Source organism: Oryx dammah, unplaced genomic scaffold (assembly GCF_014754425.2).
Source record: "Oryx dammah isolate SB20612 unplaced genomic scaffold, SCBI_Odam_1.1 HiC_scaffold_6, whole genome shotgun sequence".
Lineage (NCBI taxonomy): Eukaryota > Metazoa > Chordata > Mammalia > Artiodactyla > Bovidae > Oryx > Oryx dammah.
Genome location: NW_024070190.1, coordinates 34,480,034 through 34,497,779, shown reverse-complemented (window position 1 = coordinate 34,497,779; position 17,746 = coordinate 34,480,034). Strand labels below are relative to the sequence as shown.

The 17,746-nt window shown below is 42.6% G+C and overlaps 1 protein-coding gene across 1 annotated transcript in view; it reads left to right on the top strand.

Moving 5' to 3' along the window:
• LOC120865206 (kinesin family binding protein) overlaps positions 1 to 6,755 on the top strand; it is a 53,995-nt gene extending 47,240 nt beyond the window's left edge. The window contains exons 6-7 of the mRNA XM_040242248.1: positions 784 to 899; positions 5,291 to 6,755. Coding sequence (XP_040098182.1) covers positions 784 to 899; positions 5,291 to 6,166 — 992 coding nt within the window. The 3' untranslated portion in view covers positions 6,167 to 6,755. The remainder of the gene's footprint in view (positions 1 to 783; positions 900 to 5,290) is intronic.
• The last annotated feature ends 10,991 nt before the right edge of the window (positions 6,756 to 17,746 follow it).

Below are 17,746 nucleotides of genomic sequence, written 5' to 3'. Positions count from 1 at the left end.
GTCTACTTCAGGTGAAGATACTGTGAAAATTGTTGAAATGACAACAAAGGAGTTAGAATATTACATAAATTTGATAAAGTAGTGGCAGGGTTTGAGAGGATTGACTAATTTTGAGAGAAGTTCTACTGTGGGTAAAATGCTATCAAACAGCATTGCATTCTACAGAAGACAGTGTTCCTGGAAGAAAGAGTCCATCAGTCCAGCAAAATTCTCTGTTGTCTTATTTTAAGGAAGTGCTACAGCCTCCCTAGCCCAGCCTTCAGTAACCAGTACCCTGATCAGTCAGCAGCCATCATCAATGAGGCAAGACCCTCTAACTAGCAAAAAAGATTATGACTCTCTGAAGCCTTAAATGATGTTTAGCATTTTTTTTTAGCAATAAAGTATTTTTTAATTAAAATGTGTACATTTTTAAGACAATGCTATTGCACACTTAATAGACTACACCATAGTGCAAACCTTAACCTTTATAAGCCACAGAAAACCAAAAATTCATGAGACTCATTTTATTGCAGTGATCTGGAACCAATCTTGCAATATCTGAGGTGCTTTGTACTCAAAATTTAATATATGTGGTGACCTTAGTTTCTACCTGTAGGTAATACAAAAGAAAAAAACTAGAAAGAACCTCTGGGTGGTAGGAATTTTGGGTAAGTTTCTTCCCACTGCTTCAGGTAGGACTTGTTATTTTTATAATCAAGAGTAATATAAAGAAGAATGGCGTACACAATGAAAATTACAGTTGTGACCATTGGCTTACACAAGTCACGTTGTACCTTTCAGCTACGGAAGCTGAAGGAGATGTGCCAGAGCTTTATCACCAAAGGAAAGGGGAAATAGCAAGATGCTGGATCAAGTACTGCTTGACTCTCATGCAGAATGCCCAACTTTCCATGCAGGTAATACAGTCAAAAGTGATCTTTTCTGTCTTAAACAGTAGGATGTAAGTAAAAGCTTGAAATGGGAAGTATGCTCATTGGGCTCACTGCATGTGTGTTATTCGTGGAGTGCAGAAAGCTTACTTCTTGCTTTCCCTGTCTCATCCTGTTCAAATCTTACTCTTCATTAAGGCTGTCTCAAACAGCACCTCTTCCTTCAAGACTTGCCATTGGATAGAGCATAAAGCCCCACCAGAGGGGAGTCTTCATCATATTCATACTGTGTACCGATTTCTAGACATAACAGGTGCTCAAAAACTATTGAATGTGTATACAGTTCTTAAACCCTACGGATCTCTTCTCCTCAGGAACCCTCCCTAAGTCACTTGACTTTTTATTATTTTTATCCATATTCTTATCTTATTCCTTTACCTCTTCTTAGACTGTAAGCAACCTGATGGCAGGAAATCTTACTAATCTTTATATACTCTAGACAGTAAATATATATGCGGATAAAAATATAAGTATGAATGTATCTGGAAACAGCCCTGCTAGTTGGTGGCTGTGTCTGCATGGCAGTTAACTTCTCTTTGTCTCAGTTTCCTCACAAGTAAGATGGAGATAATAATAGTACTTAATAGTGTTCCTGTGAGTTAAATATGTATCAAGGACTCAGAAAGTGTCCAGAAGGTAACTAAGTCCTCAATCACTGTTAACTATCATTGTTGATACCATTATTATTAATCCATACTTAATGGATTCTAGTTCCTAATCAGAGCTCTGGTGGCTCAGATGGTAAAGAATCTGCTTGCAATGCAGGAGACCCAGATGCTATCCCTGGGTCAGGAAGATTCCCCTGGAGAAGGGACTGGCAACCTGTTCCAGTATTCTTGTCTAGAGAATCCCATGAGCAGAGAAGCCTGGAGGGCTACAGTCCCTGGGGTCACAAAGAGTCAGACACAGCTGAGAGACTTAACACTACAGAGGAAAACAAATCATTTGGATGCATATTCTCCAGGAGACTTTCCTGGAGGAGTTGTCATGCCTCTTTTCTGTTTACGTGCATTAAAGTTTAACCATTTTTTACTAGTAAATATAGAACCTTGTGAAACTACTATACAAAATAAAAGCAAACCACAAAACCCCAGAAGCAGGAGTGTTTCAAAGGTGAGAGCACTTTGGAGGTCAAGGGTAAAGATGAGGCGTATTTGGAAAAGGAAGGGTGTGGGGAGAAGAACTAGGGAGTTTTATGTCTAGAGAAATTGCAGCCCGGAAAATATGTCAGCATTCTTCTGCTCAGAAAGCAGTCTAAAAAGTGTGTAAATAAAGACACCGCCAGGAAGCATGGCAAGTAAACAAGATTAGAGGCTTAGGCCTGCATTTGAAGTGATCGTGTCAAGCAGAGTGCCCTGTGGCTCACTCTTGCCACTCCTTTAGTCTGTGCTTTCCAGACTGGGCACTGGAATTTACCACTTGCTTGTATGGCACCCCACTCCAGTACTATTACCTGGAGAATCCCATGGACAGAGGAGCCTGGCAGGCTACAGTCCATGGGGTCGCAAAGAGTCAGACATGACTGAGCGACTTCACTTTACTTGTTTTAAACTCACATAGTGACCACACTGCTAAATTACTCAGATTTCCTTTAATCTGCCTGTTACCTTAGCTTCATCCTTTGATCATCTGCTTACCTGAAAAGCCTTCTTTAATTCAAGCTTAATAACATATACAAATTTAAGTATTTATTTCTGACAGGTTTATAGTAGCCATTGTACTATGATGAACAAAAATAGACCTGGTTTTTTATGTCATATGGAAGTGCAACTTTAGTAAGTTCCACAAAGGAGAGACACAAGATATAAAAAGTTACAATGGGAGGAAGTAACATCTGAAGGAAGCTCTGGGAACGCATAGGAATTTCTAGACTGGAGAAAAAGCACAGCATTCCGAGGAGCTGAAGCAGCATGTTGAAAAGTTCTGAGGTGTAGGGAGCATGGTGGTGGAAATGTTGGAGCAAGGCCTATGAGGCTGGAGCAGAGAGAGCATGTGTGATAGAAGACCGAGTTAGAGAAGGGCTGGAACATGCCGGGCCTTCCATAACTGGAAGCCTTGGTCGGGGGCAGGAGGGTTTGGACTGATCACTTAGGTGGCAGAATGGAGGATTGAGGGAAGGCAAGCGTGGATGAGGAAGATTACTCAGGTCACTGGAACAGTGGGGGTGAGATGTGAAGGGAGCTTGGGCTAGGATGGTGGCAGAAGAGATGGTGGAAAAGAGTGAGTGCAAGAGGTTATTTAGGGGGCAAGACAGAAAGGATTTGATGATAGACACGAAGTGTGGGCTAAGAGAGGAGAGAGACATCAAGGATGATTCTCCCGCATCGGCTGGCTGTCCAGATCGAGGGAGTGACCTTCACTAAAATAAGAGTCGAATAGGAACCTGTTTGCGGAAGAGGGAGAGTTCCATTGTGGACATATTGAGGATGAGGGGTCCTAGTCTCCCAAGAGGAGCAGGAGGTGTGTGAGGTGCTTTAGTTACGGGTCTGGAGCCTAATAAGAGCCTGGTGTACCTGAAGATTTGTGGGTCCTCCTCCTGTGGATGGCAGTTGCAACCATGGGCACAGATGGAGACACCTGTGTAGAGCTGTGATTAGCAATAGAAGTAGGAAACCAGTTACTTAGGTCACTTTAAGCTTTCTAGTGGCAGCATTGTGCTCGGTGCTAAATCGCTTTAGTCGTGTCCAACTCTTTGTGACCCCATGAACTGTAGCCTGCCAGGCTCCTCTGTCCTTGGGATTCTCCAGGCAAGAATACTGGAGTAGGTTGCTGTGCCCTCCTCCAGGGGATCTTCCCGACCCAGGGATCGAACCCGTGTCTCTTATGTCTCCTGCATTGGCAGGTGGGATCTTCACCACTAGCACCACCTGGGAAGTGGCTACATTAGACAAAGAAAAAAGCAGGTGAAATTAATTTTAACTTGTATTTCTTCCACCTAGAATATATAAAGAAATATTCATTTCTATTTGTCATTAATACTAAAAAGTTGTTGCACTATTTTATAATTTGTACTAAGTCTTGGAAATTGGGTGTATATTATTTTACACTGATCACATCTTAGTTTGGACATTTCAAATGCTCAGTAGTCATCCACGCGCAGCACATGACTCTGTTCTGAACAATGCAGATCTAGAGAGAGGACTTTTCAAATGAAGAGAAGAGCTGGCCTTGGGGCTGACCACTGGTTATCTGATGTTTAATTTTATCGTCCAGGAAGAAAAGAATGAACTGACTATTTTTCTACCATCTTAGTTCCTTCCTCTTTTTTTTTTTGCCCCAGGAGGTAGGGGAGATAACTTTAACTATGATGGTAGATTTAACAGTCTTTATTTTAATATCTTTGAGAGATCTAGAGCATTCCTCTGTAGTATATTTTATTAAATAACTTAGCATAAACATCATGCTGTTAATGGAATTTCTTTGCAATATTTTTAAGACAGATTTCAGCCTTACTCTAATGTTAAAATATCAATACTGACAATGTATTACATGTAGGTAATATTTCTTAGCTCTTACCATTTTCATATGCATTTATGTTATCTGAAGGAGTAACTATAAATGAGTTAGTTCCCCAAAGAGGAAAGTAATAAACAGTTTAGTTGTGTTATTTACTTTTTTCCTAGTTTCTTTCATTTTTAATTACTTGGAATATAACTAGAAAGAAGTCAGGATTTCCTGGTGGTCCAGTGGCTAAGACTCCACACTCCCAATTCAGGAGGCCTGGGTTCTATCCCTGGGTCAGGGAACTAGATCCTGAATGCCTGCAAGTAAGAATTTGCTTGCCACAAACTAAAGAATCCCACATGCCACAGTTAAGAGCTGGATCAGTCAAATAAAACAGATAAATATTTTAAAAAAAATAGGAGTTTTAAAAAGATGTGGGCTTCCCTGGTGGCTCAGGTGATAAAGAATCTGCCTGCAACGTGGGAGATCTAGGTTCGATCCCTGGGTTGAGAAGATCTCCTGGAAAAGGGAATGGCAACCCACTCTAGTAATCTTGCCTGGGAAATCCCATGGACAGAGGAGCCTAGCGGGCTACAGTCCATACGGTCACAAAGAGTTGGATACAACTGAGTGACTAAAAGATGTGATTATAATACCTCCCTCCACCAGGTTGGGAAGTAAGAGGGTTTTCTTGTCTTTACTCTTGTGTGTTAGTTGCTCAGTCATGTCCGACTCTTTGCAACCCCATGGACTGTAGCCCGCCAGGCTCCTCTGCCCGTGGACTTCTCCAGGCAAGAACACTGGAGTGGGCAGCCATTCCTTTCTCCAGGGAATCTTAAATTTGCTTTAGTGCTGGCAGCAGGAGACAAGTCAGTGTCTGTCTTCCTTAACCATAGTTTATTTTTTTCTTTCAGGACAACATAGGAGAGCTTGATCTTGATAAACAATCTGAACTTAGAGCTTTAAGGAAAAAAGAACTAGATGAGGAAGAAAGTGTTAGGAAAAAAGCTGTGCAGTTTGGAACCGGTGAACTGTGTGATGCCATCTCTGCAGTGGAAGAGAAAGTGAGCTATCTGAGACCTTTAGATTTTGAAGAAGCCAGAGAGCTTTTCTTAACGGGTCAGCACTATGTCTTTGAGGCAAAAGAGTTCTTTCAGATTGATGGTTATGTCACTGACCATATTGAAGTTGTCCAAGACCACAGCGCTCTGTTTAAGGTGCTTGCATTCTTTGAGACTGACATGGAGAGACGGTGCAAGATGCATAAACGCAGAATAGCTATGCTAGAGCCCCTGATCGTGGACCTCAATCCGCAGTATTACCTGCTGGTCAACAGACAGATTCAGTTTGAAATTGCACATGCTTACTATGATATGATGGATCTGAAGGTTGCCATAGCTGACAAGCTGAGGGATCCTGATTCACACATTGTGAAAAAAATCAATAATCTGAATAAGTCAGCACTGAAGTACTACCAGCTCTTCTTAGACTCTCTGAGAGACCCAAATAAAGTCTTTCCTGAGCATATAGGGGAAGATGTTCTTCGCCCTGCCATGTTAGCCAAGTTTCGAGTTGCCCGCCTCTATGGCAAAATCATCACTGCAGATCCCAAGAAAGAGCTAGAAAACTTGGCAACATCATTGGAACATTACAAATTTATTGTTGATTACTGTGAGAAGCACCCTGAAGCTGCCCAGGAAATAGAAGTTGAGCTAGAGCTTAGTAAAGAGATGGTAAGTCTTCTTCCAACAAAAATGGAGAGATTCAGAACCAAGATGGCCCTGACTTAATGATCCTTGTTTCCAGTGACAGAAGATGTGCAGTATTGAGGAGATTTTTCCCCCTTAGTTAAACAGACCCAGTTCCATTGTGATGTTTACCTTAATAGCCAGATGAGTGCTGTTTGAACTGGAGATACAGTCAGACCAATTGAGTCTTTGCTAGGACCTTAATCAGCATAATTAATAATTTATACCTAATTATGTAAATACATTGCCTTGTTAAAGTAACGTGAAATAATTTATTTTATGTGCAGCCACATAAAATAAATATTTTAGATTGCTCGTTTCCTGTTTAAATATAAGCCTTTTCTGCCTCATTTTCAAAAAGTAGGTTTCTTGTTGGCTAATATTTACTTGATGGATTTGTTAAGGGGAAAAATGCTGGCTAATATACCTGGGGGGCAAGCTCTTACTGTATTAAAATTGAAAAAGTAACTTCTTGTAGTTATTCTTCCCAAAATATTTACTTTCCTTAAAAAAAAAGTTTCCTTTCTGAGCTATTAAAAAACTAAGTTATGTTGTAAAATATTGTAGTATGTTTCATTATAGAGAAAAAAGGGCCTTGTTGGAAATATAATAAATTGACTTGTTTCACTAACAAAAGCTTCCATTTATTCTCTTGTCTTCTTGTAAGAATTGGTTTATTTTTGATACTTCAAAAATATTACCTTATTTGAAGCCAGAGAAGAATATTTCTTTGGTAATGTTGTACAGAGAGAACACATAAAATCTTACTGAGTATCCTTACTGAAATACTACCATGCACCAGAAAAGTTCCACTGGCTCCAGTTTCTCAGAGGATCCTAGTATATTGGTGAACCTTAAAGCCTTGTTGAAAAAAGATCTGTACATAATAACATTGTTAATATATGTTATATTAGATGCAGGATTGAAATGGAGCCGCCTGGTCAGATAGTGCAAAATTCAAGATCAGTTGTAAAATTTGATACAGAGAATAGCGCTGTATGTTAACCTAGTCCTAAGCATTCTGAAGCCAAGCCTAAGAATCTGTAATGTTTATGTATGTGTGGTAAATACCTTGCTTTTCCTTTGAGGTCAGTTTGCTGGAGGGGGTCAGGGGTGTGAATCTTTAAATGTAACAGCATTGTGTGATTCACTGAATATTTATCTACTGTGGGTCAGGCACTGTTTTTGCTTTTCTGAGCTTAGAGGATACAATAATGAAGAAGATCAACAAGGTCCTGTTCTTAGGGAGCAAGTAAATAGAGAAGCAAGAAGATTTCAGGTCATGAATGCTATTAAGAAAGAAACCAGAGAGACTTCCTAGTGGCCCAGTGGCTAAGACTCCCTGCTTCCACTTCAGAGGGCCCAGGTTTGATCCCTGGTCAGGGAACTAGATCCCACATTCTGCACCTAGAGATCCTGTATGCTGCAACTGAAAGAGCCTGCATGCCACAGCTAAGACCAGTGCAGCCACGTAAAATAAATATTTTTTTTAAAAAGGAGCCAGAATGTCAACCAGGTTGACATTTAATGGGAAGTGGAGCTCGTTTAGTGAAAGTGACCTGAAAGGCTGCTGAAAACGTGGGAAGTGACACTGAGATAAGAATTTAATGGGCTAAAAGGGCAGAATCAGTGCAGATAGTGGCTGCAGCCATGACATGCAAAGGCGCGTGCTCCTTGGAAGAAAAGTCATGACAAACCAGGAAGCATATTAAAAAGCAGAGACGTTACTTTGCCGACAAAGGTCCATCTAGTCAAAGCTGTAGTTTTTTTAGTAGTCACATACGGATGTGAAAGTTGGACCATAAAGAAAGCTGAACGCCAGAGAATTGATGCTTTTGAACTGTGGTGTTAGAGAAGACTTCTTGAGAGTCCCTTGGACTGCAAGAAGATCAAACCAGTCAATCCTAAAGGAAATCAGTCCTGAATATTCACTGGAAGGACTGATACTGAAGCTCCAATACTTTGCCACGTGATCTGAAGAACTGACTCATTGGAAAAGACCCTGATGCTGGGAAAGATTGAAGGCAGAAGGGGACGACAGAGGATGAGATGGTTGGATGGCATCACGGACTCAATGGACATGAATTTGAGCAAGCTCAGTTGGTGATGGACTGGAAGCCTGGTGTGCTGCAGTCCATGGGGTCGCAAAGAGTTGGACATGACTGAGCGATTGGACTGAACTGACTGAAAAGAGCAGCAAAATCAGTATTCTTTGGAAGAGGATTCCAGAGAATATGAGGCCCTCAGGCTGGACTGAACTTAGGAGGGAGTTTTGAATTTGAGAAGATAGGAAAGGCCTGTGTGACTGCAGCAGAGGAGATGGGAGCCAGATGGGGGGGCGGGGCAGGTGTGGGAGAGGACTTTGTAGATGAGGGTAAGGAGTTAGGATTTTATTATAGGCTTAGTGGGAACATTTGTGGGTTTTTTTTTTTTTTTTTTAAAGGGAGAACATGATCTGATTGGCATATTAACGAAAAACTGATCTGGATCCTGGGGGGAGAATAGATTGTAGGGAGACGGGGGAAGTGCCGAAAGAGAAGCAGGGAGACAAGCCACATTCCATTAGGATTAATCCAAGGGCAATCGAGTAGGGATGGAGAGAAGTGGATAGCTTCAGAATGTGCTTTGGAAGTAGAACCACAGGGCGTGCTAGAGGATTATGTGGAAGGCCTGAGAGGGAAAGGAGTTAAGAACCATATTAGGTTGGAGTGTGCAGGAGAAGCACGTCTCTGAGGGAGACGTGGGGTTAGAATAAAGAGTTCTGTTTAGGATATTAAGATACTTTAGATGGAATGATTGCTAACGGCCTCTTTTAATCAGACTTGAAAGTGAAGGGATCAAGAGGAGGCAAAGAGGCTCGGAGGGAGGTTGACTGGGGATGTGAGACGGCTCTGCATCTCAAGTCCACTCATTTCTTCAACCCTCTTGAGAACTGACTAGAACAGGTCCCCCTGTTATAAGCCTTTCTTGATATGGCCGTTTTGTTCTCAACATTATTCAGTCTCATAACTTCCTTTTATAGCCATTCAGGTGTTTCCTTAACTGACTGAGCTCTTTTTGTGTGCTGCTGCTGCTGCTAAGTCGCTTCAGTCGTGTCCGACTCTGTGCGACCCCATAGACGGCAGCCCACCAGGCTCCCCCGACTCTGGGATTCTCCAGGCAAGAACACGAGTGGGGTGCCATTGCCTTCTCTGTGTGCTAGTTGTGCTAAACTCTAGAACAAGATCTGTAAGGCACAGCCTCTTAAACCCTGATAGCTTTTCCTCCTCTCAACTGTTACTCAACTTGCATTTAAAAGGTAAAGTTCAACTGTAACAGGCACTGGTCTTAAAACCAGTCTTTATCCTCATAACCATCAACATACTTGGCTATTTTCTATTTGCTATCTAGTGACTTTTCATGTTTTAAGACTTTGTCTTTAGTTATCAGCAGAAAATCTGGCTGCTTCATGGCCTGCACTGTTCACAGAACCTGTTTCACAGACTGCTTTCCTGAGCGCAGGGTTCCAGAGACAGCTGTCCTCTGAGACTTTGTTGTTTCCCTGGATTAGTAGTTCTCGAACTTGTTGGTCTCAAGGCCCCTTTGCACTGAAAATGGAAGATGCCAGAGAGCTTTTGTTTTATGTAGGTTATAAGGTTATATCTTTCTGTGTTTACCCTATTTGAAATTAATTTTGGGAAACTTTAATAATTTAATGTTAATAAACCCATTGGGTTTTTTTTTTTTTTTTTGGCTGCACCCTGTGGCATGTGGGATCTTAGTTCACTGACCAGGGATCGAACCCACAGCTTGTGCAATGGAATTGCAGAGTATTAACCACTGGACCACCAGGGAAGTCCCTGGATATAAACAGTTTTATGAAAAAAGTGGAAAACTTTACATTTACTTTAGAAAAAGTGGCATACTTTACATTTTTGGAACATAATGTCTGACTGAATAAGAAACAGGTTGATTTTCATAATTGGTGTGATGTAACATGTCATGTAGCCTTTGGAAAACCCCACTGTACACTTGTGACGGTGTGAGTGAACAAAGTAATGTCATATTATGAAAATAGTTTCATGAGACATCATGCTCCAGTCTGAGGTTCCCTGGGCCCTACCTTAAGAACTGCTGCCCTACTTTATCTCCAAAATAAATAACTCATAAAACTCAACAACAAGAAAAGACAACCCAATCAAAAAATGGTCTGAAGACCTAAAGACATTTCTCAAAGAAGGACAGTCAGCCACAGGCACATGAAAAGATGCTCAGCATCACTAATTATTAGAGAAATGCAAGTCAAAAGTACAATAAGGTACCACTTCACAGCAGTCAGAATGGCCGTCATTGGCCATGTTACAAATAACAAATGCTGTAGGAGGGTGTGGGAAAAGGGACCCCTCCGACACTGTCGGTGAGAATGAACATAAGTTGTCACTATCAGAAATAGTATGAACGCACTCAGAAAAGTAAAAACAGAATTACCATACAATCCAAGAACCCCACTCCTAGGCATATATCTCTACAAACTATAGTTCAAAATGATCCTTGCATCCCTGTGTTCATAGTAGCACTGTTCATAACAGTCAGAACATGTCAATAACCTGTCCATCAACAGATGAGTGCGTAAAGAAGATGTGGTCAGTTCAGTTCAGTCGCTCAGTTGTGTCCGACTCTGCGACCCCATGAATCGCAGCACGCCAGGCCTCCCTGTCCATCACCAACTCCTGGAGTTCATTCAGACTCACATCCATCGAGTCGGTGATGCCATCCAGCCATCTCCTCTGTCTTCCCCTTCTCCTGCCCCCAATCCCTCCCAGCATCAGAGTCTTTTCCAATGAGTCAACTCTTCACATGAGGTGGCCAAAGTACTAGAGTTTCAGCTTTAGCATCATTCCTTCCAAAGAACACCCAGGACTGATCTTTAGAATGGATTGGTTGGATCTCCTTGCAGTCCAATGGACTCTCAAGAGTCTTCTCCAACACCACAGTTCAAAAGCATCAGTTCTTTGGCGCTCGGCTTTCTTCATAGTCCAACTCTCACGTCCATACATGACTACTGGAAAAACCATAGCCTTGACTAGATGGACCTTTATTGGCAAAATAATGTCTCTGCTTTTGAATATGCTATCTAGGTTGGATGTAACTTTCCTTCCAAGGAGTAAGCGTCTTTTAATTTCATGGCTGCAATCACCATCTGCAGTGATTTTGGAGCCCCCCAAAATAAAGTCTGACACTGTTCCCGCTGTTTCCCCATCTATTTGCCATGAAGTGATGGGACCAGATGCCATGATCTTAGTTTTCTGAATGTTGAGCTTTAAGCCAACTTAGACACACATAATGGAATACTATAATGGAATACTACTCAGCCATAAAAAAGAATGAAACAATGCCATTTGCAACATCATGAATGCAACTAGATCCTATCATACTAAGTGAAATAAGTCAGAAAAAACATACCAGATATCACTTATATGTAGAAACTAAAATATGGCACACATGAACCTATCTATAAAACAGAAATAGACTCACAAATAGACTTGTGGTTGCCATTGGTGGGGGAGAGAGGGAGGGACTGGTAGTTGGGGGTGAGTAGGTGCAAACTATCACGTTGAGACTGGATACACAACAAGGTCCTACTTGATAGCACTGGGAAGTATATCCAATCTCCCGGGATAAACCATAATGGTAAAAAGTATGAAAAAGTATGTATATATGTGTATAATTGAGTCACTTTACAGCAGAAATTAACATTACATTGTAAATCAACTATACCTCAATTAAAAAAGAACAGCTTCCCTAGCCTGTTCTGTGTTGGACAAGGTGCAGAATGGATGTTGAGACTTGGTTTAATGTTGCTGCAGTTGCATGTCTAATCCTCCCATGAAAAGAAAAAGATAGTCTCCTCTGTTATTTATTCTGCGTTGGCTCTGGTTGAGTGTATAGTCATGGCCATGTCATGTCTTTACATCTTATCTTGAATGTATTGGGTGTCTTGGCAGTGCTGGGTTCTTTGATCCTATTTTGTCTGCTTCAACTCAGTCAAAGCTGTTTCATTGTTATTTCCATCCCTAATAGTGTGGAGTTGCTGAAGGGTAATTATTGGTTCCCCCTTACGAAGCTGGTTCATGGTTCTGGGATTGTTTTGCAAAATCTTCCTTGAAACACATATGCCCAGAACCCTTAGATGTGTTGGCAGCATGACAGAACTTGGGCCAGAGGCAGTGACCTGTCAGAGCCACAGAGCCTTGTGTTCTTTCTCTTACCCCTACAACTAATTACTACAACTAATGACTGTACACTGGGTTAATAAAAAGTGGGTTTTTTTCAGGGAGCAAGCAAGGGAAACTGTTGCTCCTCCTTACTCACTCCCCTCTGCTTCAGCAAAGGCCCCAATAAAGCCTTTCCTGAACTTCTAGTCTATTTTCTGATCAATTTCTACTGATGAAAGAGACCAACAACCCTGGTTGGTAACAATTTGTGGTGCCCAAAGTGGGGATCGACCCCTACTGAGGAAAGGATCTGGGCACCTCTGGGACACCTAACACAGCCTCCACGTGGGGGACAAGAGTCTGAACCACTTGCCTCAGAGTCACCTTAGTTTGTTAACTCTTCCTCCCTGGCCCCTGGGGCCTCAGTCCCCTCACTCAGGCAACGCTTTCCCCTCGCCTTTGTGGCTTTTCGTTCACCACCATTTCCCTTTTCCCTCTCCTGAAATCTCTCCACTTTTCTCTCTGTCCTCTCCTTTTGAGAGAGTGGACTAAGCAGCTGTAGCATCACTCCCCTCAGCTTGTGAGACCTGCTCCCTCTGGCCTGCTACCTCAACAGCTCACCTCGATGAGAGGGGAGAGGCTTAGCTCCTACCCTGCAGACCTTGGTCCAGGGGCTCCCCACTGACTGGAGATTTATGAGAGGGATACAGGTTCAAACCTCATATCCTGTAGTGACTGGAAGTCTGATCCTCCCAGTATCTTCCCCTTTATTTTCCTGCCGCCAAGAGAAGTCCCACAGGGGATGGGCTGAAGCGGCAGATTTCTATACGCTGGTGTACGTGTGAGGCCCACTTGTGGGTTGCAGCCCCTCACAGGACGGACCATTGGCTGGTCCAGGCTCTTTCACCCCAGTGGGCAGGAGACAGTGCCCCCTCCTTCCCTAGCCCTTTCTGGAAGCCTGTGGCTGGGTGTCTGAATAGACATCTGCATGGAATGGGCTGAAATGGTAATCTCTGTGTCTCTGTTTTTCAGTGTTTTCTGTCCCTCCTCCCTTTACCTCTCCCTCAGTCCTCAACCCATACTTCGATCCCCTTTAGCCTGGAAACTTCTCTGTTACTAAGTATTATCACTGGTATCTTTGGGAAGTAGTTTTGTCTGTCCAACAGCTCCTGCAAGTCTTTGCTGATATTGTGGTCACAGTGGAGCACTGAAGCCTTGAAGTACAAACAAGTCTGCATTGCCCTGGACTCGGCCTTGGGGTACTTAGCAGGATTTTAAAAAACAAAAGATAAGACTTGCATCTTCCCCTCCTCTGCTCTTGCCATGGGCTTGTAACTTTTCTGCCTGGGCTCTCAGGAAATACCTGATTCATCTGTAGTCCCCCAGACAGCGGGGGTGGGGGTGGGGATGGGGGTGGGGGTGTGTGTAAAGAGAGACATTTTAAATACAAGTGGGAAAACAGATCTCTGGTTCTAGAGCAATTAACTTGTCTAGCTTACACCTATGACTTTACTTAATAGACTTTTTAAGAGTTATCAATATTAAGGATAACACTTTCACTGTACCCAGAGTTACATGAAGTCAGTAAGTGCGTATTGTTTCTGTTATAAATCCTGTTAACAGGGAAAAATAACCTGATATGATTAAATTTTTAAGTAAATGTAACTTGGATAAGAAAGTTTTGGGAAAACTAAAGGAATAATTATGTTTTGGAAATGTCCATCTAAAAGAGTCTCTCCAAATTTTGATAAATTTGAAAATAAATGAGAGTAATTGGATATTCACACCATTTCAAATAAGATAAAATATTGGAACATTAATTGCTAAACAGGTTTACTATCATCTTTTTGTGAGACAAACTAAAGATGTTTGGTGCCATCTTACATGTTCTTTAGCAATGAATGGAAAGCTAATGGAAAGGACAGTTCATGGTTGCTTAAGTAGGATGTGTGTTTTCAGAAAAGAAACTATGAGGACTGGAAATATATTTTTGGAAAGGAAAATGGGTGATTTTTCCCTCGAGCTGGCAATTTTTGAGTGGGGAAAGAATTAGGGACAAACTTTGGCTACAGAAAGTTTTAGAAGATTTGCAGAAGAGAAACACTGAGAAAAGAATTTGTATGTGGTCCGGATTTCTAAGGTTGCATGCTGCAGTCCATGGGGTCACAAAGAGTCAGATACAGCTTAGCAGCTGAATGACAACAGGCAGTCTAGAGGGCAACAGGGTCACAAATAGTCGGACACAACTGAACACGCACCTCCATGCACACAGGGTATGCATCTAAATTTCATTAGGTAATTGGATTTTTTTTTTTTAAAGTAGGACTGGATTTGGTTCTTCTCTCTCATAAGAGAGTAAAATTGTCCTGGATGCTGCTTTTGAGAACAGAGCATGTGAGTTCCTGTGCCTTTAACTGATGTACATTTACTTTTTATTTTTTTCTCCCAACTTAGCCCAAGAAATAAGTATTGTTTCACAGAAACCTATGATCCCATATGACCGAGTATTATAAAACTACAAATTTTAGACAGACTTCCCAAATATCAAATTCTAATTGAAATTCCCTGGACTAATTCCCAGTTAACTTTGGGGTGCTTCAAGGGTCCCCTGTGTGCATGGAGGTGTGTATTCAGTTGTGTCCGACTATTTGTGACCCTGTTGCCCTCTAGACTGCCTGTTGTCATTCAGCTGCTAAGTTGTGTCTGACTCTTTGCGACCCCATGGACTGCAGCATGCAAGGCTTCCCTTTCCTTCACTATCTCCAGGAGTTTTCTCAAATGCTTGGAAGGTCCCAAAGAGAAATCCTAAACTAATTGGGCTAATCTGTAAGGAGAGGTTTGGCAGGTTCTCAGAGAACTCTGACAAGTTCAGGGATGAATTTGTCAGTCCAGGGTTGGCAGTCTCTCTCACCTGGCGGGACAGCATGGTATTTCATGCCCACTGTTGCACCTGGGATGAAATGGAGCGTATACCACTTCCTGCCACCCGTCCACAACAGATTCACCAGGTGGAGGACATGCAGTCCCAGAACATGACCCACACCTGGACTATGAAGATTATGTAAGCCAGGCTAGGATGAGACATTTTACTACTTGTCTGTCAGAAGGAATGAAAAAGTGTATGGTGAAGCCTGCAAATTATGATAAAGTCTGAGACATTACACAGGGGAAAAGAAAACTCAGCAGTCTTTCTGGGCCAGGTGATAGCGGGATTCAGAGAGGACACCAGTACAGACCCTGAGTCCACAGAAGGGAGGACACTGCTGGCCACGAACTTTATCACCCAGGCTGCTCCTGACATCCAGAGAAAACTACAAAGGCTTGAGGCTGGGGTTGAAACCCCATTGTCAACTTGATAGATGAGGCCTTCAAGGTCTATAACAACCAAGACTTAACAGAGGAGACCAGTAAGGATAAGAGGCTAATAGAGAAAAAGCAGCTTTGGCTGCTCAAATTCACCTGTCATGTTTGGGGAACCCAGAGGGGTGAGAAGACCCAACAAACAGCCAAGAAGCCACATGGGCTGAAACCAGTGTGCCTTTTGTCTAAGGAGGGACCCTGGAAGGGACAGTGTCCTGAGCGCCCTCCAGTGGGACATTCAAGAGGTACCCCTGACCAGCCTCAGTTTCTTGATAATTTCTCAAATGAGATTCCTGTACACTGTCTGGCAGGCCCAAGTGCCTGCCTGGCTCCAGATCCTACTTGACCATCCTCAGGACTCCAGTAGAGCCTCAGTTCACCTTAGATGTGGCAGGTAGGAGAACTGAATTTCTTACAGACACCTGAGCCACTGCTGTGTTCTGACTTGACCAGCCGGCCCCCTCTCCAGCCATGACTGTACTGTGATGGGAGATGAAGAACAGCCAAAGGAAGGTGGTTTACGTCTCCCCTTGCCTGTGGACTCAGGCCCGTTATCACTACTCACTCCTTTCTATATATGCCAGAATGCCCTGTCCCCCTCCGTGAGAGAGGTTTGCTAAATAAATTAGGAGCCATGTAGTCTTAGGTGAAATCCAGGGAGGAAAGAATTCAAACAGAACATGCATCTATTGGTAGTGATAGCCCCAAGATGGCCCACCTGCTGGTCATCATAATATTTCCCAGGACATCCTCTAAGAAATTAGAGAATAGGTGGTGGATCTTGTAGTTTGGAGTAACTTGGTTCCAGGAAGGGCGAAATGCCTTCCCTTATAAGATTAAGGCCTAGGGCACAGCAGCCCTACTACTGGGCATGTACTGCTGAGAAAATCATAATTCAGAAAGACACATGTACCCCAGTGTTCACAGAAGCACTATCTACAATATCCAGGACATGGAAGCAACCTAAATGACCACTTACAGATGAAGGGATAAAGAAAATGTGGTACAGGTATATAATGGAATATTACTCAGCCATTAAAAAGAATGAAATTGGGTTATTTTAGTGATGTGGATGGACCTAGGGTCTGTCATACAGAGTGAAGTAGCTCAGAGAGAGAGAAACGAGTATCAGATATTAACAAATACATGAAGAATAATGAGCAGCAGCATACCAGCACCAACATACCAGAACACTGCTTAACCTGTTTCATTTCCTTCCTTCCCACTTCTACCTGCAGAGGTCCTAAATTTGGTATTTATGCCTACTATATAATTTATCAGAAGTTACATATTGAGGGCATTCCAGTGATTAGGACTCTGCTCTGCCATTGCATGGGCCACAAATTTGATCCCTGGTGTTGGGAAACTAAGATCTCGTGTTATGCAGCATGGCCAAAAGATAAATAAAGAATAAAGACTAAGGCCTGGAGCATATACCAGGACAAAACTATAATTCAAAAAGATACATGTGGACTTCCCTGATAGTCTAGTGGTTAGGAATCCACCTGCCAATGCAGGGGACGTGGGTTCAATCCCTGATCCAGGAAAATTCCACATGCCATGAGGAAACAGCCCCTGTGCCACAACTACTGAGCCTGAACTCCGCAACAAGCCAAGCCACTGCAGTGAGAAGTCCAAGCACTCGATGAAGAGTAGCCCCCAGTCACAGCCACTAGAGAAAGTATGTGTGCAGCAAGGAAGACCAAGCACATCCAAAAATAAAAAGATATGCTTGCACCCTCTGTTCATAGCAGCACTATTCAGAATGGTCAAAACACGGAAATAACCTGAACGTCCATCCACGGATGAATGGATAAAGAAGATGTGTACATATATACAATGGTATACTATTCAGCTATAAAAAAAAAAAAAGAACGATATAATGCCATTTGCAGCAACACGGATGCAATGGGGCCGGGAGCCAGTGTGAGGAATCCCACCTGTGGCAAAGGACATGAGGAAAGGGGCCTGACATATGCAAAGGCGGGATCAGGCCTCAGGGGTCCCCCTGGACTTTCTCAAGCATCTACCCCCAAAACCAGTCTGCCTGCCTTACTGCATTATGCCT